The sequence below is a fragment of the Mustela nivalis genome (assembly GCF_964662115.1).
Source record: "Mustela nivalis genome assembly, chromosome: 1".
Lineage (NCBI taxonomy): Eukaryota > Metazoa > Chordata > Mammalia > Carnivora > Mustelidae > Mustela > Mustela nivalis.
In genome coordinates, this window is record NC_139020.1 from 212775485 (window position 1) to 212798733 (window position 23249).

Here is a 23249-nt window from a genome sequence, read left to right on the forward strand (position 1 = left end):
CTTGCGACAGACTTAGCGTCCGTAACCCCAGAAACCTAGCTTTTAGACTCCTGGGATAAGCCGGGATCTGGAGCGTCCTCGGTCCGAGCCGTCCTATCTGGCAAGTAGGTAGGCTGGTTAACAGCTTCTAGGGGTGCGGATGGTTAACAGTTTCTGGGGCACAGAGCCTGATTTCTAGCAATGGCCGGTTTTCTGCGGTGTGAGGCTCTCGAGTGCCGTGGCTGACTTTCCAGCCAGAACGTTTTGACTGCAAAGTGAGAGGAGGCTCCGGTCTGGAGTCCACTGGTAGAAGCTGAGGCGTGGGGAGAAGTGCAGGCAGGCAGCTTCTCCAATAAAGCTGCAGGTCCTTGGCGTTGGGAACCCGGCCGGGCTTCCGAGCCATGGCCAGAAAGGTCCGGTCGGCAGCCGTGCCATTAGGTGGGAAGAGCAGGGAAGAGATGGACGGGTTGGTTGTTTCTGCCACACCACGGGATGTGGCTGGATAGGAAGGGCCATGATCCTTGGGGCTGGCTGCGTACTGGGGTGCATGGGAGCCTGCAGCTGGACAGCCTGGGTTCCAGCCCGGGCTTTGCTTCTTACTTACCCTGCGGTCAAGGGCCGGACTTACGGGTCCCAGTTTCCCCATCTATAAAATTGGAGTAAGAGCCCCTGCCCAGAAAGGATGCTGTTAGGATGGAGGCAGGTGGGTAACGACCGAGGAACGGGGCGTGCAGGGCTCACTCGTGTCATGTGGCCCTGGGCAGATGTCTTAGGCTCTGGGGGACCTCAGTGGCCCATCTGTAAGTGGGGCACACCATTGGGCCCCCTCCCCACCCGACCTCCGGGCTGTGGGAGCCGAGAAGGAGGGGTGCCCTCCCAGCTGGTGGTGAGCGCTCAGACCAAGTTAACCAGCAGCCACTTGGCACCCGGGCATCCGGCAGCAGTGCTGCCCCGGGGCAGGGCCAGGCGCCCCAGTAACGGCCCTGCCCGCCCCTCCCCTGCCCCCGCCAGTGCCCAGCGCGCCGCCGCGGAAGGTGGAGGCGGAGGCGCTCAACGCCACGGCCATCCGCGTGCTGTGGCGCTCGCCCGCGCCCGGCCGGCAGCACGGCCAGATCCGCGGCTACCAGGTCCACTACGTACGCATGGAGGGCGCCGAGGCCCGCGGGCCACCGCGCATCAAGGACATCATGCTGGCTGATGCCCAGGTGGGCGGGGCTCTGGGGCGGGGCTCGGGTGGGCGGGGCCTGGGTGGGCGGGGCGGCCCCCAGACCCTGCACTCCTGCCTTCTCCCTGCTTCTCTCTCTTTGGCCACCTGCTCACCTCCTCCTCTCTCCCCTGCCGCCTCCTCCCACGCTCAGTGGGAGACGGACGACACAGCCGAATATGTAAGTAGCACCCCTGCCCGGCCATTGCAGTGTTCTCCCGCGGGCCGTGCAGTGATGTGACACCCCACCCCCCCACACACTCCCCCTGCACGTCTTTTGTAAGAGGATCTTCTCCCCTGGGCCCCAGATGCCTACTGGTAATGTGGAGTGTGTAGCCTCAATTTTCAATTAGGCAGATGGCCCTAGGAGCCCTACTGGGTTCCTGGACTCAGGGTATACGTTAGCCCTCTTACCTGGATGGCCCCTAGACCCACCGGACTCACACAGTGCCCCTCCTGCACAGCGCCCAGCCTTGCTCCTGCCGTGGTGTTCACCGCCACACCTTTGCTCAAGCTTTTTCTGCAGCCCTGCCTCACCCCTGCACCCCACCGCCTCCCCTGCTGGACCTAGGGCTGGCAGATCCAAAGTGGGGGCCAGTTTCCAACCCAGCCAGACTCTTTTGTCACCTGGCTCAGCCTTCTCTGACCTCCGAGTTTCTCTATCTGGCCAAAGCATCTGCTTCATTGCGGCCCTTGGGTGGTGAGAGGGTCAGTGGGCCCCGGCAGGGTGGGGAGGGGAGAGGCCCGCAGGACACAGTCTTCTGAAAGCCCCAGGTCTCATGTTAAATTGACATCAGCCGCCCCCCCCCGCCACGCCCAGAGGCTTTGCCTCTTCCCTACCCCTAGGCCGGTGGAGGGGTGAGTTCCCTCCAAGGCCTCCACCTCAGCCCCTCCCATCCACCAAGACCCTGGGAGGGATGAATGTGAGGCCCAGGGGCGGGAGACCCTCTCTTCATCCATCCCTGTCCCCCTCCACATGCACCTGACCTGGGGCCACCCGCCCCCTACACCCAGGCATGCTGGACCGTGTTTGTGGGTGTGCATGCGTGGGGACGTGGACACACGTATGACTGTGAGGGTATGTGTGCAAGGTCAGGTGGCAGCTCGAACGTTTGCAGGACAAGCCATAATTTCCCGAGCAGTGACCGGGACAGACCTGAGCCCACCCTCCTGGGGGTCCCAGTCCAGTGTGGGAGAGGACGGCCCACTGTAACAAGACACAAATACACTTGGCCCTTGGACACAACGGGTTTGAGCTGCGGAGGTCCACTTACCGGCCAGTTTGGTTTTGAGAAACACAGTACAGTGTGACCTCCTCTTTGTCCTTTAGCTGCTTTAGCGTAAGAATACAGTATCTGATATGGATAATGCGCAAATGATGTTTTCGTCAGTTACATTTATCTATAAGGCTTCTGCGCAACAGGAAGGTAATAGTAGTTGAATTCGGGGGGGGGGGGTCGGGGGGCAGTCAGAAGTGCCATGCAGATTTTATACTGCACGGGGGTCAGCACCCCTATCCCCACGTTGTCCAAGGTCAGCTGTCTGTGTCTAGTGATGGCTCCGGTTGGGGCAGGGTCTAGAGGGGTTGCAAAGATTTACTGATGGCACTCTCTGGGCTTGGGGGGTGGGCAGTCCCGATCTGTAGCTTATCACCTGTAGCTTCCTGCTACAGACACGAGACAGAATCACCCCGAGGGCCTTGATCGTAGCGAAATGTAGTAAGACAAGGAGAGGGTGGGTTTTGAGTATTCACTACTTTTGTTCTTATGTACGTGTACTTAAGTTACTTTCTGATAATGGCTGTGTTTAATTCGGGCTTACAAAATTCCTGAGAATGTAACAATTGGCTCTCGTGGCCTGATGGTGCCTCTCTAGCGCACGAGTGGGTGTCGTGGAGGCAGCGGGCACAGCCCAGGCAAAGGCCCTAGGGTGGGCGCAAGCCTGGCATCCCGGAGGAGTGAGGACGCCCAGTGGCTGGAGCAGGGGGAGTGGGGGGGAGTGGGAGGAGGCAGGGACAGGCAGTGAAGGATTTGGGCTTTTACCCCTATGGGAGGTGGGAGCCCTGGAGGGCTGTAGGCATAGGAGGGCAGGTCGTGACTGTGGTGCTCACAGGCGACCTCTTGTGGCCGGTGCAGGGAGGACAGCCTGGGGGCAAAGGCGGTGGGGAGAGCGCTGGTCCCGGTGGAAGATGTTGGGGTATCAGGCTGCGTGTGCCCAATTTCGCATGGACGTGCTGTGTGTTGGGGTCTGTGCATGAGCTCGGATGCACGCCTCTACCCGCAGACTAGGTCCCACATCCGCCTTGCTTGACCCCAGCCCGGGGAGGGGGGTGGGCAGGGCCGGTCTCAAGCCCGGTGGCGCGGCTGACCACCATCCCTGCCCGCAGGAGATGGTCATCACAAACCTGCAGCCAGAGACCGCCTACTCCATCACCGTAGCCGCCTACACCATGAAAGGCGACGGTGCTCGCAGCAAACCCAAGGTGGTTGTGACCAAGGGAGCAGGTGAGAGAGCCCTCCAACCCCCACCATGGCCCTGTTGCCCCCTAGAGCACCCCATGGTGTTCTTGAGCTCACCCAGGAGAGAGCACTGGGCAGCGAGCCAGTGAGAGCAGAGACACGGGGGCAACTCAGGAGGCCGGCCAGCCCCACCTTCTCCTCCTCACTGGCTTCCCCGCCTGCTTAGCTGCAGCCGGGTGGGAACCACAGCCAGGCCTCTGTCCCATTCTGGCTTCACCAGGGCTGTTCCTTCCGCCTGGAGACCTTTCCCCGGCCTGCCCCCTGCCCACAGTCTCGGTCCAGTGCTCCCTGTGGGCATCCCTGGCGCCCCCCTCTCCCCCGCCTTCCCTCATCACAACTCTGATCACCCTGCGTAGGTTGTGCGGAGGTCGTGTGCCATCACCCACACTGCACTGTGAAACCTCTTCTCTTAGCGGCACTGCCTCAGTTTCCCTTTCTGGCCCCACCAGGCCCCTACCATCACTCCCAAGGGACTATTTTTTTTCCTCCAGCCAACGTTGAGGAGGAGGCGAGGTTGCCATGAAAATGTAAGGGGAGGAGGTTGTGGGCAGATGGCACAGCCCAGGCCAAGGTGTGGCGTAGGCAACAGTTTGTTGTGTTTCAGGAATGCTAGGCTCCAGGCCCTCCACCTCACATCCTGCACCCACCCCTTCGCCAGGGCCCCTCCCTCAGCCCACAGAGCCCGACATTGCTGGCCAGCTGGACACAGCCCCTCCCCATGCCGCCGCCGGTCCGTGTCCATGCTGTTCCATCCATCTGCCTAGTCTCTATCCTGCGGTATCCGGCATACGCATTACCTCCTTCAAGAAGCCTCCCCTGATTGTTCGTCTTCTGTCAGGGATCTTGCATTACAGCTGTGTTTGTCAAGCAGACCCACTGCATGTTCTGTCTGAAAGGTCCTGATAAGTCCTGCAGGAGGAGAAGACTGGTTTTATTTGTAGACCTTCTCTCCTGCTAGACTTACGAGAACCTTGGCACATTGATTATTACCGAGACCGTGAGAACCATGGGGCAAGGGCAAGGTTTTGAAACGTTCCTGTGTCCCATGAGTATTTAATCATATGCTGGCGGGAGGCAGGGGTCACATCAGTGAGGCAGGAGCTGAGTGACTTTTGAACGAGAAGAGGTAAACATATGCGGGCCTGCTCTGGCATCTGGAGACGTTTTCCTTCGTTGGGTTCTGAGTCCCCGGCCGCCTCACTGTTCTTTCCACTCACCCAGCTCAGTGCCACCGCAGGGCCTTTGCATAGGCCGTTCCCTTGCCTGGAACAGAGTGGGGCCTCCCTGAGACCCCTTTTAAAACTTGCAGCCCTGCCCCTTGCTTCATGACTTCTAGACTTCCTGACTCTGACGGGCCACATGGCCCTGACATGCCCCCTGTCTCCCCCTCCCTGCAGTGCTGGGCCGCCCCACCCTGTCGGTGCGGCAGACCCCCGAGGGCAGCCTGCTGGCACACTGGGAGCCCCCAGCCGGCACCGCCGAGGACCAGGTGCTGGGCTACCGCCTGCAGTTCGGCCGTGAGGACTCGCCCCTGGCCACGCTGGAGTTCCCACCCACTGAGGACCACTATACGGCGTTGGGTGTGCATAAGGGGGCCACGTATGTGTTTCGGCTGGCGGCCCGGAGCCGAGGCGGCCTGGGCGAGGAGGCGGCCGAGGTCCTGAGCATCCCCGAGGACACTCCCCGCGGCCACCCACAGATCCTCGAGGCAGCCGGGAACGCCTCCACGGGCACTGTCTTGCTCCGCTGGCTGCCGCCCGTGCCCGCCGAGCGCAGCGGGACCATAATCAAGTACACGGTGGCCGTGCGGGAGGCCGGAGCCCTGGGCCCCGCCCGAGAGACTGAGCTGCCGGCCGCGGCCGAGCCGGGCGCCGAGAACGTGCTCACGCTGCGGGGCCTCAAGCCCGACACGGCGTATGACCTCCAAGTGCGGGCCCACACGCGCCAGGGCCCCGGCCCCTACAGCCCCCCCGTCCGCTACCGGACGTTCCTGCGGGACCAAGGTAGGCGCGCGGCGATCCCCGCACCAGAGCCGGACCGGGCCTTGTGCCCACCCCCACCCCAGCCCCCTCCCTCTCCCCCACCCAGGTAAGTGATCACTTTTCTGCTTCCTTGTGGACACTCGAGGCGAGTCCGGACCCCGAGGCTCCGGCGTTGGCAAAGGTGGGACGTGCCTAGGTGGCACCGCCGCCCCCACCGACCCCCTCCCCCCGCACCCTCCCTCTCCCCCTCCTGCTCCGTCTTCTCTCTGCAGCAGCGCCGTCTCCCCCCTCCCCGGCAGGGACTTGGGACAGGGCCAGGCAGGGCCAGGCAGTAAGGCTGTGGGCACAGGCACAGCGGATGACAGGGAGCGCCTGGGCCGCCCCCCACCCCCACCCCACCGGCCCGCCCCGCCCTCCCGCCCACACTCACGGGGCCTCTCTTCTCTCTCCCACTCGGCCGCTGCCCGGCACAGTCTCACCCAAGAACTTCAAGGTGAAGATGATCATGAAGACGTCCGTTCTGCTCAGCTGGGAGTTTCCCGACAACTACAACTCACCCACACCCTACAAGGTGCAGACCGCCCTCCGCCCCCAGCCCCGGGAGCAGGCGGGCCAGGTTAAGGGCTGGGACTTGACCAGGGTTGGGATTCAGCTGGACTCAGGGCTGAGTGGGATCAGGGCTCAGCTGAGACTGAGACTCAGTCTGTGGTCATTACTTAACCTGGGATTGAGGCTCAGTTTGGGTCAGGGCTCAGTCTGCGATTAGGGCTGAATAAGGATTGGGGCTCATTCGAGGTTGGTTGGCAGTCGGGTGCGGGCTCAACTGGGATTGAGGATCTGCCTTGCAGGCGATATAGCCTAGGATCCAGGCTCAGTCTGAGGTCAGAGCTCAGTCCGGGTTGGGACTCAGTCTGTGATTAGGGCTCAGTTAGAGTTGGGACTCAGCCGGGATTGAGGATCTGCTTAGGGTCATGAGTTAGCCTAGGATTGAGGCCTATTCTGGAATTACGTTTTAGTCAACACTGGGCTTAGAACCGGGGCTGGGGCTCCTTTGGGGATCACAGTTCAGCGGGGTTGAGGCGGAGCCTGGGATCAAGGCTCAGTCAGGGCCGGGGGCTCAGCACAGACCCCCCCACACTGAGCTGGCCCTGGCCCACAGATCCAGTACAATGGGCTCACACTGGACGTGGACGGCCGCACCACCAAAAAGCTCATCACGCACCTCAAGCCCAACACCTTCTACAACTTTGTGTTGACCAACCGTGGCAGCAGCCTGGGTGGCCTTCAGCAGACCGTCACGGCCTGGACCGCCTTTAACCTGCTCAGTGCCAAGCCCAGCGTGGCCCCCAAGCCCGACTCCGATGGCTTCATCATGGTGTACCTGCCCGACGGCCAGAGCCCCGTGCCTGTCCAGTATGATCACAACCGCCCACTACCCCCCCAAGGATTCCTCACCCCCTCATTAGCCAGCTTTGTGACTGGGCCGAGCCACCTGCCCTGACACATGGGTCATGTCAGCCCCAGCCCGTGTGGTTGCCCAGAGGCATTTCATGAGCACTCTCGCTACCTGTGGCCTATGTCTTCTCCATCATTCCTGATAGTTCTGTGTGGCTGACCTTTGGCTTCTGGTTTCCCAGATTGGTGGGGAGACAGAACTGTGAAGCAGACACTCTCAGACCCGCAGTGTGTTAGAGACAGCAGGGTTGAGAGTCCCCAGTGGAGAGACGAGGACTCTGCCTGGGGAGCAGAGAAGAATTAAGGATTATGAGAAGATGTGGGTATGGAAGCTGGGGCTTTGAAGGATGTGTAGGAGTTCAAGAGCTAGAATTGGGGTAGGCTCCCTGAAGCAGAAGGAACCACATACTCAAAAACCTGGAGGCTTGAATCAGGAACTATAGTCCTGTGTGGCTGGGGTTCTAGGGGCATAGAAGCAGAAGGGAAGATTCGGAGCGCAGGGACTCCCCACTCCCCGCCCCCCACCGCCAGAAGGCATTCATCGGACTTGGCCCCCGACCCTTCGTCTCCTTACAGGAACTACTTCATTGTGATGGTGCCGCTGCGCAAGTCTCGTGGTGGCCAGTTCCTGACCCCTCTGGGGAGCCCAGAAGACATGGATCTGGAGGAGGTGAGGTGGGGCCCGGACCTGCCAGGCCCAGGCCTGTCCTGACCTCTGGAAGCCCTGTTGCTGCCGGCCGGCCTCTGAGCACCCCACGCCCCCGTTCCCACAGCTCATCCAGGACATCTCGCGGCTGCAGAGGCGCAGCCTGAGGCACTCGCGCCAGCTGGAGGCGCCGCGCCCCTACATTGCCGCCCGTTTCTCGATGCTGCCGCCCACATTCCACCCTGGGGACCAGAAGCAGTACGGCGGCTTCGACAACAGGGGCTTGGAGCCCGGCCACCGATACGTCCTCTTTGTGCTTGCCGTGCTGCAGAAGAGCGAGCCTGTGAGTCGCAGACGGTGTCTGCCCACTCCAGCCCCGGCCCCCGAGTGCACAGGCCCCGACGTGGCCTCAGCCCCCAGGGCCCCAACCTCAGACCTAGACACAGGCCCTTCCAGCTTCCCATAACCAGGGCTGGGCGGAGGGAAGGACTTGAGGTTGGGGGTACTCCAAGGGGAAGGCTTTTTAGAGGAAGGGACTTGGGACCTAGGCCTCCGGTGGCTGTGTAGGAGTTCCTCCAAGACAAGATGTCGTCAGGATTTGCACACGTTGGAGGGAGGTCTGGAGGGGCGCGAGCAACGAGAAGGACTTCGGAGTGGCTGAGGCCGAGGGAGGCGATGGGGAGAGCAGAGATTGGCAAAGGGCCAGGCCAGGGGTCAGGGTTCTTAGGAACCATCGGAGGAGGGTTTAGAGTCGGGGAGGGACGTAGGTTTGTTGGAAGAAGACCACTCTGACCACCGGGTAAGACAGACCCTGACGGAGGCCCCTCCCGCCCTGGTCCCACAGACGTTTGCGGCCAGCCCCTTCTCAGATCCCTTCCAGCTGGATAACCCGGACCCGCAGCCCATCGTGGACGGTGAGGAGGGGCTCATCTGGGTGATCGGGCCCGTGCTAGCCGTGGTCTTCATCATCTGCATCGTCATCGCCATCCTGCTCTACAAGAAGTGAGCCCTTTTGCACTCCCCCACTGGGCAGGAGGGAGGGCTCCCTGGAAGAGGAAGGAGAATCTGCAAGGTCTGGGGAAGGCCAGTCACACGGGGTGATCACAGAGGTCCTCCCCCGTACGGCTAGAAAACCCTGGCTCAGAGAGGTTAAGGCACTGGATCAAAGTCACACAGCCTGGGTTCAGACCAGGCCAGTGACTTGATTCCTGCCAGGCCTCGCGGGACGTGTCTCGCCTTAGAAAGGGAAGGCTGAGCCGTCCCTTGTCATGGTGGGGCCCCCAAGCAGGAAGGATGCACCCCGTGTTCCAGAGGAGCCCAAGGCTCTGGGAGGTTAGGAAAGCCGCCCACCATCACAGAACAGGTGCTTGGTAGCCCTCACCTGTCTTCTTTTCCCTCCTTCCAATCCGTGTCTGCTTTCGGGAGCAGCAAGCCCGACAGGTAAGGACCAAGCCCCGTCCTTGGGAGGCCTTGGGCAAGAGACCAAGGAGGGGGATCTGGGTGGTGCTGTGTCCGTGAGGCGAGGGGGGGTGCCGGCAGGCTGCAGGCATGTCCACGTGCCATCCTGGGGACCCCAGCTGTGCATGTACGCGGCCCCCTGCCTGCCGGCCAGGTCGCGCACTCCTGGTACCGGACGTTCCCGCGAATTCGCGTGCGTTTGGGGGCATGTGCCGGTCGGTGTTCAGGGAGTCTTCTGCTTGCTCCCACAAAGTAAACGCAAGGACTCAGAGCCCCGCACCAAATGCCTCCTGAACAACGCCGACCTGGCCCCCCACCACCCCAAGGACCCTGTGGAAATGAGACGCATTAACTTCCAGACGCCAGGTACGTGCGTGGGCTAGGTGCCAGGATCCACACTGCCGGGGGGAGTAGCGTGACAGACGACGGAGTGGGCCCCTCGGCAGAGCCCCTTCCGCGGAGCCCCTTCGGCCCCCGGCCGAGCAGTTTGGTGCAGTGAGATGCCCGCTTCCCAAATCCTGAGTGGATCCGGGCTTGGGGGTTTCAGGGACGGGGTCCGGTTATGACCAAGTGTGGCTTTTGCAAAGCTGCGTTCCACTGGTGGTTGGGGTTGTCTCTGGGAGCAGAAAGGACCCCTCAAAAACTAAATGGGCTCAAGAACTGTCCTTTCTTCTGACGGAAAGAGCTTTGCTTCTGGCTCCCAATTCTGGTCTTAGGGACACTCGGGTGGGCGTTTGGGTTTTTCCTTGGCCTTTGTCCACGCTCCTGTGGGATGTCCCCCCGGCGAGGTACAGAGATTGTGCCTCCCGTGTGCCCTGCACGTCTCTCGTCCACAGATGCTCATGCTCTCCTGGCTCTCCACAGTTCCCTGTGGAGTCACACGGGTCTGCTCAGGTCACCTGCCATGCCTGGAGGGAGAACTGAATGAACCAGGGTCTTGTCCTTGATCATCCTCTGTACTGTGATCCACACACATTCTCATCCTTTTCCTCTTAATGGGCTCATGCCAACTGCTTCTAACCAAATAAGGAGATTTCCATTTAACTGATGGCTGCTGTTCTCCTTATGAGGTCACAGCATGGTTACATCTGTCCCTCCCCCTGCATCCAGTCTCTACTTCTTGTCTCTGAGCTTCCTGTCTATTTTCTGTCTCATAACTGTTTCAAAGCAGAGATTTTAAACATTTGTGTTACTGATGGCTGCAGTCCTCCTCAAGGGCTCATGCATGACCTCACATGCTGTTCTTAATATACTCCTTTCTCTTTTCTGCTGTTAAACTGTCTCACATCAGTTCTGTTGTTATTCAAAGGAGGATTTTGATCACTTATATTTAACTGATGGCTACTGTCGCTTCTCTGCCTTCTGCCTAAGATCAAGTGTAACTGATGGCTGCAGTCTGCCATAAGGGATCACAAAAGGTCCCATGTGGCACCCCTCATGTACTCCTTTCTCCCTTCTGTCTCTGGACTAGGTCATGTCAGTTCTATTTCCATCCAAGTGAGGATTTTTAACACCCATATTTAACTGATAGTTGCTGTCCTTCTTAAAGCTCATGGCATGGGCCCATAGGCCCTTCCCCCGCCCCCAAGTTTCACCCTCACCATCCTGCACCTTATCTGAAATCTCCTCAGCTGACCCCAGCAGGGGACCTAAGGCCAGGTTGGTCAGGGGGGTTGGGGGCAGACATGTTGACAAAAGGCCAAGAGCTTTGGGATCTTTCCGAAGTCCCGGCTGAGAACCAGGACTGGCTGCAGTCTGGTCGGAGCGACTCCCAGCAGCTCCCACAGGTCCTGGGTGCCGGGGAGGGGGGCGGCGCCGCGTCCCCTGTTGAAGTCGCTCTGCCCTTTGTCTGTGGCCCGGCCATTGTGCGTGCCTCTAGCGGGGGATGGGGGAGGCGGGGGCCCGTGTGTTTTCATTTATTTATTGTTTGCTGTTTCTGCAGATTCGGGCCTCAGCAGCCCCCTCAGGGATCCGGGGTTTCACTTTGAAAGTTAGTTCCTGTGTCTCTCTGTTCTCGGCTTCCTTTCGCGCCCCACCCCCACACTCCCTGTTTGTTTCCATCTTTGGTTCTCCCTCCCGCCGCCTGATCTCTGTCCACCTGTCCTGCACTGGCTTCTCCAGGGAGTCGGGGGTCTGGTCTGTTGGGCCCTTAGGTCGCTGGTCGTGACTGCGTGTAGGTGGGGGTGTGCGGCAGGACCCCAGCTTTACTCCTCAGCGAAGGGCTTTTGGAGAGCACCGGGGGGGGTGGGGGGATTCTGGTGTTTACCAGCCGGCCTGGCTGGGTTGTACCTCTGGGCCGGCACGTAGCTCAGCCCGCCAGACCCCAGGAGCGGAGGCCAGTTTTGCAGACCCAGACACTGGGGAGAATGAGCCAAGCCCATCCCCCCTACCGTCCCGTGCACCAGACGGGGAAAGGAGCCCCCATGCAGGCACACAGAGAGATGGGGACCCCCTGCCCAGTGCACACCGTCTCCCCTCCCCAGTGCCTTAGCGCTCCCTGGCAGCAGACCTCACAGTCATTCTGATCCCGGAGAGGCAGACAGGGGTGTCCATCTCCAGCCCGTGCCCTGGGGAGTGAGGTTTCCAGAGGCCCAGCCAGCTGCGTCTGCTTCTCCATTTCTCTGTCACTTGCCTGGTTCTTGCGACGAGGCACAGGGAGCTTGGAATCTTCCGGGGCGACCCTTCCCCTGCATCTGCAGCTGGGTTGTCGGGCTCAGCTGGGAGCTGCTCCTTGAACGCCCCAACCGCAGGCAGACAGCCCCGCAGGCCTGGGCTCCCGGCCCCAGCGTGGGCCATCCTGAACCCTCCCCTCCCCCGCCACTCGCTCTAACCACAGCGCGTCCATCACAGACTCACACTGTAGAGTGTCCCCGCCCCCCGACCCTGAGGCCGGCCGCCTCGTGACCGGCCCGCACCGCGGGGTCTGCTTTCCCTCCTCACAGGCATGCTCAGCCACCCCCCGATCCCCATCGCAGACATGGCCGAGCACACGGAGCGCCTCAAGGCCAACGACAGCCTCAAACTCTCCCAGGAGTACGAGGTGAGCCGGCGCCCCCGCCTCCCGCCCCCACCCGGCCCCCCGGTGCCGCACCCTGATGCCTCCCCCGCTCACCTTCCCCTGCAGTCCATCGACCCCGGCCAGCAGTTCACGTGGGAGCATTCCAACCTGGAAGTGAACAAGCCCAAGAACCGCTACGCCAACGTCATCGCGTACGACCATTCCCGCGTCATCCTCCAGCCCATCGAAGGTAGCAGCCCGGGCCCCCTCCCGCCCTTGCCCGTGTCAGGGACAGCACGCGGACACTGGGCCTCCACGTGGCCACGTGGACGAACACGGGCACAGATTAGGGAAATTGAGGCCTGATGCTGGCCGCAGACCTGGTCCAACTCCAGCCAGAAGCTCCTGGGAGTTTTTGGAATGTAGTTAACTGATGGCTGCTGTCTGTAAGCTGTTTCCATCTGTCCCTCTGCATCAGCGGTTCTCAGTGCCCAGGGAACGTTTGGAAGGTCCGAGGACATTTCTGTGTTCACGTTCCGGGGGAGAGGAAGCTAGTGGCATCTAAAGGTCTGAGAGGCGGCTCAGACCCTGCCATGCACAGGACAGTCCCCCCGCCCCAGAGAACAGTCTGGCCCCCAGGACAGTAGGGTGGAGGTGGAGAAACCTCCACATTCGGGCTGCACGGTTTCTTGGGGGACAGCTTGGGGGCGGTCCAGGAGGGCTCCCAGGAGGTAGTAGGCCAGACGGAATCCGTGTAGGAGACCGCAGGACCCCCCTCTGATCTCTGGCTTCTGCCCCGGCCGTAGGCATCGTGGGCAGCGATTACATCAACGCCAACTACGTGGACGGCTACCGGCGGCAGAACGCGTACATCGCCACGCAGGGGCCGCTGCCGGAGACCTTCGGCGACTTCTGGCGTATGGTGTGGGAACAGCGTTCAGCGACCATCGTCATGATGACACGGCTAGAGGAGAAATCACGGGTGGGGCCCGGACCCTGCAGCCCCAGTGCCCCCGGCCAGCGCCCCCTGGCCAGCGCGAGCCCGCGCTCACCTCCATTCTCTCGCCTTCTGCAGATCAAATGCGATCAGTACTGGCCCAACAGGGGCACAGAGACCTACGGTTTCATCCAGGTCACGCTGCTGGACACCATCGAACTGGCCACGTTCTGTGTCCGGACATTCTCTTTGCACAAGGTAGAGCCCAGGCTAGGCCTGGTGCCTGGGAGGGGGTGATGGAGGTGGGGAAGAGATAGTCAGAAGGCTCCAGCTTCTGTCCCAGGAGCTCCCATCAGACAGAGAAAAGCAAGCGTGTGGGCCCTGGCTGACCACATTCTTTCGAAGCCTGTCGCGTAGATGGGGAAGGTGAGACTCAGAGGAGGGACTTGCTGTGCCAAGCCACAGTAGGAGGATAAAACCAGCAGAACCCAACATAGCAGTGAGCCTGTCGTCCCCTTGCCATCAGTTATGTCCCCAGGCCTTCCCTCCCTGCTTGCCCTCTGGCCTCACCGAGCCAAGGCCCATGGTGGGTAGGAGACAAAGCTAGAGAGTCCCTGCTAGCCTGGGCAGTCAGGCCTGGGGCAGAGGGAACTTTAGACATGCATTTAACTGATGGTTCCTGTCAGTTACATGGTTCCATGTTTCTTCTACTTCACTGGTTCTCAACTGTGAGGCTGTTTGCTATCTGGAGGACATTTTTTCATTGTTATTATGGGGCAGAGAGGACAGCTGACACCACAATGTTCCCCAGACTCCAGCCAGGTCCTCTGTCAACAGTAAGCACTCACTGTGCATCAGGCCCTGATTTGGGCACCAAGACACAGCAAAGACTAAGACAAAATGTCTTGCCCTTTTAGAGCTTAGTCTGGTTGACAAGGCATTGACAGTAACATGTAAAATGACAAATCTTATATGTAGAAAGGGGGAAAAAAAGTCTAAGTCAGGGGACCTGGAGATGATGAGGAAAGGAGCCATGAGATCCGGGGAAAGAATATTCTGGCAGAGGCTCAGCCTGTACAAAGGTCCTGGGGCAGGACCATGCCTGGCATGATGGAGAAACAATGAGGCAGCCTGTGTTATGGTTGTAACAGAATGTATGAGGGGGAGAGAGGAGGGGAGGGTCTCTGTGAGGACTTGGGCTTTAACCCTCAGGTGGATGGGTTAACTCAGGGTGGGGTTCTCAGGTGGATGTGAGCTCTGTTGCGGGGGTGGGGCAAATGTGACTTCAGGTGCTCACCGGCGCCCCCTGGTGGCCACTGTGGGGGAGGGCGGACTGTTGGGGCAAGAGCTGGAGGAGGGGGTCCAGGGCAGAGGGGTCTGGACCAGGAAGGGCGCCGGAGTGGGTGAGAAGCAGGCGGGTTTGGGACAGAGGGAGGCCTAGCCAGTTGGATGTGGGAGGGCCAGTGAGTCAAGGGGGACTCCTGGGTTCTGGCCAGAACCCCTGGTGGGATGGAGCCACCCCCAGCTGAGATGGGGGTGGATTTGGGGAGAAAGTCCGGCATGATGTTGGCTATGCTGGGACACATCGGTGGGGTCCTCCCCCCCCCACCAGTACATGAGGCACCTGGGCCCCCCGGGTGTGAATTTGGCGTCCTCTGTCCGCGCACGGAGGGCTGCTGTGACCACGGTGTCCCTGTGGCCCCCCAGAACGGCTCCAGCGAGAAACGGGAGGTCCGCCAGTTCCAGTTCACGGCATGGCCCGACCACGGGGTGCCCGAGTACCCGACGCCGTTCCTGGCTTTCCTGCGGAGGGTGAAGACCTGTAACCCGCCGGACGCGGGCCCCGTGGTCGTGCACTGCAGGTACCGCTGGCCGCCCCCCGCTCCCGCCCCGGGGCCTCCCGCGGGGGCCCTGACCGCCGTGCCCGTCCCCGCAGTGCCGGCGTGGGCCGCACCGGCTGCTTCATCGTCATCGACGCCATGCTGGAGCGGATCAAGCCCGAGAAGACGGTGGACGTGTACGGCCACGTGACGCTCATGCGCTCGCAGCGCAACTACATGGTGCAGACGGAGGACCAGTACAGCTTCATCCACGAGGCCCTGCTGGAGGCCGTGGGCTGCGGCAACACGGAGGTGCCGGCCCGCAGCCTCTACGCCTACATCCAGAAGCTGGCGCAGGTGGAGCCTGGCGAGCACGTCACCGGCATGGAGCTCGAGTTCAAGGTGGGAGGGGCGGCGCGGGGCGGGGGCCGAGGGGCGGGGGCGGGGGCTCGGCAGGGGCGGGGCTGTCTCGCCCCCGCCCCGCCCCACACTCCACCCTAGGGCTTCTGCTGGGAAAACACGCAGCCCAGAGCCGGCTGGAGGGCCGTCGGGTGCTGCTGGTGACCCTCGCCCTCCGCCGTCCCCACAGCGCCTGGCCAACTCCAAAGCCCACACGTCCCGCTTCATCAGTGCCAATCTGCCTTGTAACAAGTTCAAGAACCGCCTGGTAAACATCATGCCCTACGAGAGCACGCGAGTCTGTCTGCAGCCCATCCGCGGGGTGGAGGGCTCCGACTACATCAACGCCAGCTTCATCGACGGCTACAGGTGCCTGCGCTCTGCCCCCTCCGCCCAGGGGTCTCCAGCCTCACAAGGGAGACGGAGCTGGACACCCCGCTGGCCTCCGGGAGTCGCGGCTGAGGGGGAGGGAGCCTGGAGCAGTGTATTTAAGGGATGGCCGCTGTCTGTGATGTGGTTCTGTGTGTCCTTTGTACAGCCGTGGTTCTCCGACTGGGCAGTTCTGCCGCCCAAGGGAAATGGGGCTATGTCTGGTGACATTTTGTTAGTCATAACAGGAGGGGGGCCAGGGGGGAGGCTGGGGCGCTACTCAGCACCCCACAGTCCCCGTCCCAGAGAATGATCCTGAATGTCGGTGCCAAGGTTGAGAATTCCTGGCTAAGGGACAGTGTTGGAGAAGGTCCTGCCGGCACAGAGGCTGCAGGGTGACCGAAATCCTAGCACATTCAGACTCCTGGAAGGAGTTGGCTGGTCCTTCAGGGGTTGGAGTGGGGGGCAGGAGAGGTTAGCAGACGTCCTGCTGCCTCTGTGTGGCACTAGAACTTACCCTGAGGCTGAGGGCAAAACAGGGTTATGGGGAGGCTTGGGGAGGTGGGGTGGGGGGTGGGGCGCTGGCCGGCAGCTCCTGGGGAGGCAGGGGCGTGGCAGGTGGGACCTGCTGGCATGGGCATCGGGCCGGCCCCTGGCCCGGGCCTGCACCTCACCGCTGGCCCTGGTCTCACACGCCCCACACCGCAGGCAGCAGAAGGCCTACATTGCGACGCAGGGGCCGCTGGCAGAAACCACGGAAGACTTCTGGCGCATGCTGTGGGAGAACAACTCTACCATCGTGGTGATGCTGACCAAGCTGCGGGAGATGGGCCGGGTGAGCCACGGACGGGGGCGGGGATGAGCCGCGGGCGGGGCGGGGCAGGGGCCGGGGGTGAGCCCCGGACCAGGGGTGGGGGGTGAGCCACGGACAGGGAGTGCAGGGGGGACCGGGTGAGCCACAGACCGGAGTGGGGAGGGAGGTGACCACGGACTGGGGGCGGGCCTCAGGCCGGGCTGACCACAGCTGCCGTCCCCTCCACAGGAAAAATGTCACCAGTACTGGCCAGCTGAGCGCTCCGCCCGCTATCAGTACTTCGTAGTGGACCCGATGGCTGAATACAACATGCCTCAGTATATCCTGCGGGAGTTCAAGGTCACGGATGCCCGGGTGAGTGTGGGGAGGAATAGCTGGCAGACGCTGGAATCCCGTCTGCTGCACAGGTCTGGAGGGGGCTTCCCTAGTTGAGGGAAGGGGGCCCGGGGGTAGAACCAGGCCCTGGGGTTTGGGCTACTGAGAAGACCAATCGGTCCCAGCACCAAACAGGTAGGAGAGAGCGCCGAGTCGCGGTGCCGACCCCACAGTGTCTCCCTCGGCGCATGCGCAGCGCCACTCACCAGGGAGCAGGGCCCAAGGGGATGTGTAGGGGCGCGAGAGCGGGCTGCTCCCCGTGGAGGACGGCGTGGCAGTGCTCCCAGCGTGGTGGGAGAGACGTGACGGTGCAGGGCGGTGGGCCGGGGAGCCCCAGACCGGAAGAGGGTCATGACCGGCGGGGCTGGGTCTCAGCACCGCGCCGGGCGGGGGAGTTGGTGGGTAAGGATGCCGTGGGGAAGCGGGGGTTGCCGGCAGCCCGTAGAGACCCGTAGAGACTGGCAGAGGCAGGGAGCCCTGTGGGGAGACGGGGGATTCCTCCGCGGTGGGGTGGGTCGGTCGCGACCTTGCCAGTGGGTGATAAAGCCCAGTGAGCGACCGGTGTGGTCGGCCCATGGCACTTGGGTGGTGCGAGCCGGTGCCGTGGGATCGGTGGGACGTGGGGCTGGAGAACCCGCGGGTGGGGCTGGGGGCCGTGGCGGAGGGAGACCAGCTCGGACGGGTTTGGGTGGGAGGCAGGCGGGTTGGAGAGTGAGCGCAGGTCCCAGAACGGGGTCCCCCCAGTGGGCCGAGGGGGAGCTGTTCTCAGCCACGCGGTAGGGAGAGAAGCTGGGAGAAGGGCAAGCCTTAGGCCCGCGGGGGTGGAGGAAACCGTAGAAAACGACGTTGGGTGGCGAAGAATGATGGACGCTCGCTGACCAACGCCACCTCTGCCACTGACGGTACAAGACCGAGGAAGCTGGGAACGGAGGCCGTCAGGGTCGGGGTCTCGCTGGACGGCACCCTTTGGGGGAGAGCACGTGATGGGGAGCGCAGATGGCGAGGGAGAGGCGGAGGAGGTCCGCGGAAGACGGCGCCCGCGGATGGTGACCTGCAGGAAAAGAGCCATTGGGTCACCGTGGCTGGAGGCCAGCGGAGAGGGACGGTGTTGGCTGGCCCTGCTGGAGAGTTGGGGGGAGGGGCGGGCAGAGAAAGTGCAGGGAAGCGGGGGGGCGGGGGGGGGGTTGAGGCCACGGATGAGGAGTTACCAGCCGTGGGTGGCGAGAGGTGGGATGATGGTGCCGGGTGGTGCTTTTTAAGGGACAGACGCGAGGGAGTGTTGGGCGGACAGCGGCGCGGTGCCGGGTGGCGAAGGGGGGAGATGCCGCGTGGAGCACGGAGGCGGCGGCCGGGACTGGGGTAGGCAGGTGTCGGGTGCACCATGGGGCGGCAGCCAACGGTGGCCTTGGATGCCACTTTGGCCGGGCGGATGGCACCGGAGCTGTGGATTGGCGGGCGGTGACATAGGAGAGGACATCATCACCACATGCGGGGGTCGGCGGATGGCGAGGAGCGCGGCGTCGGCATCCTTAGATGCTGTCGGACAGCGAGCCCCCAGCGCAGGCGGCGGGATGGGGCGTGGGAGGCCCGCCCGGCAGGAAGCCAGCCACACGGTCGCTGACCTCATTCCAGGACGGCCAGTCCCGGACGGTCCGGCAGTTCCAGTTCACGGACTGGCCGGAGCAGGGCGTGCCAAAGTCGGGGGAGGGCTTCATTGACTTCATCGGCCAAGTGCACAAGACCAAGGAACAGTTCGGCCAGGACGGTCCCATCTCCGTCCACTGCAGGTGAGCCGTCCCGTGCGCGCCCCACCGGGGAAACTGAGGCCCAGCAAGCGCCGCCTCGAGCCTCGCCCGGGCTCGCGGGTTGGGGCTCTCTCCGGGCCCCAGGAATCGGGCAGCGGCGTGCGGGCCCGCGGGGCACCCGGCCCTGAACGGCTGTGCTCGCCCCCACCAGTGCCGGCGTGGGCAGGACCGGCGTGTTCATCACGCTCAGCATCGTGCTGGAGCGCATGCGGTATGAGGGCGTCGTGGACATCTTCCAGACCGTGAAGATGCTGCGGACCCAGAGGCCGGCCATGGTGCAGACGGAGGTGAGCGCCGCGGGCGGGGCCTCTGCGGCCAGCGCCCCTCCCCCCGCCTCGTGTCCTCTTCCGTGAAATGGGTGCGCACAGTCAGTCTTCACTCTGGGTTGTCGTGGGCACAAGTTCCTCGACAGCCGGGGGGGCCCGCAGGGGAGGAGTCCGACCTTATGACACAAGAGTAGACTGAAATCCAGACCCGAGACGCAGCCCCCAGAGTGGGCAGAGAAGCGTCCGCCCCGGTTCCAAAGTCACAGCAGGTTCAGGGCTCAGCTGGGACCCCGAGACGGGCCGGAGTTCCGGAAGCCCCCAGTGTCGGACCCCCAGCCCCCGAGCAGCCTGCTGCAGGGGGAGGGGCTCCAGGCAGGTAGAGGGAGGCCCTTCTAGGGTCAGAGCCCAGCCCCGTGGGACACTGTCCTGCAGGAGGCTGACTCCCGAGGGCAATGGGGAGCCCCAAGGGTGGGGGGGCCGCAGGACAGCTGGGGGCCTGACCGAGCCCGCCCTCGCCCCCCCCCCCCCCCCCCCCCCCCCGCAGGACGAGTACCAGTTCTGTTACCAGGCGGCGCTGGAGTACCTTGGGAGCTTTGACCACTATGCAACCTAAAGCCATGGCCGCCGCCGGCCAGACTCCAACGGCCTGGATGCCTCCGCCCCCGCCGGGTGGGCCCCCGAGGCCTGGACCCCCGGCGGCCAGGGCGGGAGGAGGCAGCGGCCACGTGTCTGCGCGGTCCAGGAGTGCCGTGGCGCCCCAGCCCCCCGCGCGGTGCCCAGCAGCCCCCCCGGCACCGGCCGCCGCCTTCCGATACTTGGCACATTCCTCATTTCCTTCCGATTCCGAACGAGAGATTCCTGGGGGGGTGGGGGGCAGGGAGCAAGCAGGGGCTCTCCCCTGACCCAGAGGCGGGCGGGGCCTTGCGCTGGAGCCCTGGTCTGCCGGGGGAGCCCTCCTGCCCTGCAACCTGGGGGCGCCACCGGGCGGGGGGAGGGGGTGCAAAATTCAGCTTTCTTTTCAGACTCCGTGTAACTGTATCCAGTGACATTTCTTTTTTTAAATAGTGTATTTTTTTTTTCATTTTTTTTTTTTAAGAAGAAACAAACAGAAAAAGGAAAAAAAAAGACTCGCCAGTCAACAGATTTAAAAAGAACTTTGCTTATTCCTGTTCCATTCACAGACTAGTCTATTTTTTCACCGTAGAGAACGTTTTTGTGTGATGACCCCATTCGTAGGTGCGGGGGAGGGGGACCCCCCCCAAGACCCGCCCCCGGGGCACCTGGCTTCCTCCTCCCATCACCGCTGCCCTCGGGAAGGAGTGCCTCGCTCAAGGACAGGGGGCCCTTGTGCTCCTGGTTTCTTCCTTTTTTTTCTTTTTTCTTTTTTTTTTTTTTTTTTTGCATTTTTCTTCTTTTTTTCTTTTTTAATTCTGAAACATATCAAAGACCGGTCTGATGGGGGGGGTGGGGGGAGTAGGGGGCTTCGGCCCACCAGCGTCAGGTTCAGAAACCCATCGGGGTGGGTGCTGCCACCGAGGAGAGGGCAGTGACCCCCACCCCTGCCGCCTGAGCCCCCTCCCCCGTCTCCTGCCCCTGAGGAGGAGGACTGAACAAAATGTGGGGGGGGGTCCCGTTTCTTCCGGGAGAGAGAGGCCATGTTCTGCCTGGATCGGGGACCCTTTCCCCCTGGGACTATGGGGCAGAAGCAGAAGGATGGGTTCCCCACCCCCCACCCCTGAGCAAGTGAGTTTTTCTCTTTGTACAAGAGCGGATCTGCCGTTGCTTTCAACACTGTTTATTCAAACGGAAGCAGCTGGGTGGTTTTCCCACCTCTGCGTATGTAGATATATCGACTTTGTATTAAAGGAAGATCGTCTGACCCCGGCCGGTGGTGGAGTGTTTGTCATGCCCCCCGTCTGTCCCCGCGGTCGGGTGCCTGCAGGCCTCATGCGTCCTCATTCTGTCGCGTGAACAGTCTGGTAAGGAAGGCAGCCCCGAGAGGTAGCGCTGCTTGTCCAAGATCACACAGGGCCTGAGGGGCTATCGTGGGACTGGAGCCCAGAACCCAGGCTCTGGTCCTCCGCGGCCGCTTCATGTCCTCAGTGATCATCGTGACCATGGCTGGGCTCTCTGAGGTCCACTGGGGGAGTCATCAGCCTGATTTACAGATAAGGAAACCAGCTCAGAGAGGGACGGACGTCAACCCACAGTCACACAGTGGGTTTGAAGCAGGGCTGGGAGTCGTGCCCTGGTCAGTCTCCTCCATGGCCGGGGGTCAGTGACGGAGTGGGGTCCCTGGAGGGGAGCCTGGGTTTGGAGCCCCTAGTCTTCCCACGCTGGCGGTCACCCGGTGAGTGGATCCAGAGGTCACAGAGAAGCTCCGGGGACAAGACAGGGACGTCTCTGTGAGGGCGGGGACTCAGCGTGGGAAGGGGAGGTCGCGCCATTGGAGAAACCATCGGATCCAGCGGTTGGAATATATAAAAGGTGTCACTAAGGCCAGTGCCACGAACAAGCTTCATGAAACAGATTGATCCGGTCGTCAGTCTCCCGTCCCCGTGATTCTCGAACACGCACGGAACATTTATGCAGATCAGCAGTGGAGATCCCCACAGATCCCGAGAAACAAACAGATCAGGGAACCAGACCTTGGCTCCAAGGAGTCGGTTGATGCCGTGACAAAGTTAGCCCCACCTGGGAAGCGCATTTCTGAATAAGGCGTAAGTGGAGAGCAGGAATCAGCATAGAAAGCGCAAAGCCTTTGAGCGACTGGTTCCGTGAGTACCGCACACCGTGAAATCGGGGCGACGCAAGGGCTCCCCAGAGGAACACGTGCAGCCTTGGACACGCTGGCAACAAGGAATTCTGAAAAACGAAGAGAGCTTAAGAAATAAATGAAGCCGCTTTCAGTGCCCATAACTGGAAAAGAACAGAATCGATCTAAATCGAAAAGAAAGTTAAAAGTTGGATCGAACCCTGGACAGATGGGACGCTTCTTCTTTTGCATTAGCAAGACGAAAAACTTTTTAAAAACACCGAAGGGAGATCCGTCGTAGGTCACGTACACTCAAGAAATGAGAGGAACCGGGAAGGTTGAGAATTAACTACAGACTGAAGCTTTTTTTTTTTTTTTTTAAGATTTTATTTATTTATTTGACAGAGAGAGATCACAAGTAGAGAGGCAGGCAGAGAGAGAGGGGGAAGCAGGCTCCCTGCTGAGCAGAGAGCCCGATATGGGACTCGATCCCAGGACCATGAGCCACCCAGGCGCCCAGCATTTTTTTTTTTTTTTAATTGTGAAACGTATCAGGGGAGCCGAGGAGAAGCAGAGGTGCTGGGGAGGGGGTGACGGAGGCGGCGTAGGGGGGTCCCTGTCCAGCTGCGGGACTGCAGGATGGGGGGTGCGGGGGGAGGACAGACCATGAAGGAAGGAAGGTGAAGCAGCGTGCGGGACGCGGAGCCGTTCCTGAGCTCTGACGGGTGGGAAGGAGGATCGTCCTAGTAACAGGTTGTGAGACAAAAGGGACCGAACTGTCCGATGCCTTTTTTTCAAGATTTTATGTATTTGAGAGAGTGAGCCAGCGAGAGAACACGAGTTGGGGAACAGAAGGAGAGGGGGAAGCACACTCCCCACTGAGCGGGGAGCCCGATGCGGGGCTCGATCCCAGGACCCTGGGACTGAGCTGAGGCAGACGCTTAACCGACTGAGCCACCCAGGTGCCCCCCAAACAGTCAGATTCTAACCCAAGCCTGGTCTTACCTGAATCATGCAGGATTTGACCGAGACTGCTGTGCCCTCAAAGAAAGCCCAGCCTTCAAAGCCCCTCTAAGGAAGCATCTCCTTCCCTTCTGTGGTCTCCCGAGCCATTGAAGCAGAGTCTAAATTGGGCCTCCCCGTCCTTCCTGGGAACCACACAAGGAGCATCTTTGGGGGAAGTGAATGTGTATGATCCTCAGATCGTGGGCTCAGCCCTTGAGATGCTCCTGCTTGTGGGGGTAGGAGATGGCGCGATTGATCTGAAGGCTTCCGGGCAACCGAGGACCTTAGGGGATGGCCTCAACCCACAGACATGATCACCAAGACGGCATCTCCAGTCGCCTGGGCCCTTCCCACAGGCTACCATAGCATCCGCCGCCCTTCACGGAACACGTACCGTATGCCCGGCTCATGGAGTCTCATTTAATCCTTCAATAATGCACCGGCGGACAGATAAGTAAACTGA

At 61.6% G+C, this 23249-nt stretch overlaps 1 protein-coding gene across 17 annotated transcripts in view; it reads left to right on the forward strand.

Moving 5' to 3' along the window:
• Nucleotides 1-20910, forward strand: part of PTPRS (protein tyrosine phosphatase receptor type S) — a 94153-nt gene extending 73243 nt beyond the window's left edge. For 2 of the 17 annotated variants that reach the window (XM_082734848.1, XM_082734858.1), the window contains exons 12-35: nt 991-1184; nt 1338-1364; nt 3570-3687; nt 5100-5705; nt 6158-6255; nt 6844-7097; nt 7716-7809; nt 7913-8128; nt 8630-8787; nt 9214-9225; nt 9497-9609; nt 11186-11233; nt 12186-12283; nt 12368-12491; nt 13048-13223; nt 13317-13436; nt 14886-15040; nt 15115-15400; nt 15588-15766; nt 16475-16601; nt 16809-16934; nt 18588-18742; nt 18912-19047; nt 19571-20910. In XM_082734848.1, the coding sequence (XP_082590974.1) occupies nt 991-1184; nt 1338-1364; nt 3570-3687; nt 5100-5705; nt 6158-6255; nt 6844-7097; nt 7716-7809; nt 7913-8128; nt 8630-8787; nt 9214-9225; nt 9497-9609; nt 11186-11233; nt 12186-12283; nt 12368-12491; nt 13048-13223; nt 13317-13436; nt 14886-15040; nt 15115-15400; nt 15588-15766; nt 16475-16601; nt 16809-16934; nt 18588-18742; nt 18912-19047; nt 19571-19639 (3689 nt within the window). In that variant the 3' untranslated portion in view covers nt 19640-20910. Of the gene's footprint in view, nt 1-990; nt 1185-1337; nt 1365-3569; nt 3688-5099; nt 5706-6157; nt 6256-6843; nt 7098-7715; nt 7810-7912; nt 8129-8629; nt 8788-9207; nt 9226-9496; nt 9610-11185; nt 11234-12185; nt 12284-12367; nt 12492-13047; nt 13224-13316; nt 13437-14885; nt 15041-15114; nt 15401-15587; nt 15767-16474; nt 16602-16808; nt 16935-18587; nt 18743-18911; nt 19048-19570 lie in introns of all 17 variants that reach the window. The other 15 variants (XM_082734859.1, XM_082734861.1, XM_082734860.1 and 12 more) reach the window with 11 other exon arrangements.
• Nucleotides 20911-23249: the final 2339 nt, after the last annotated feature.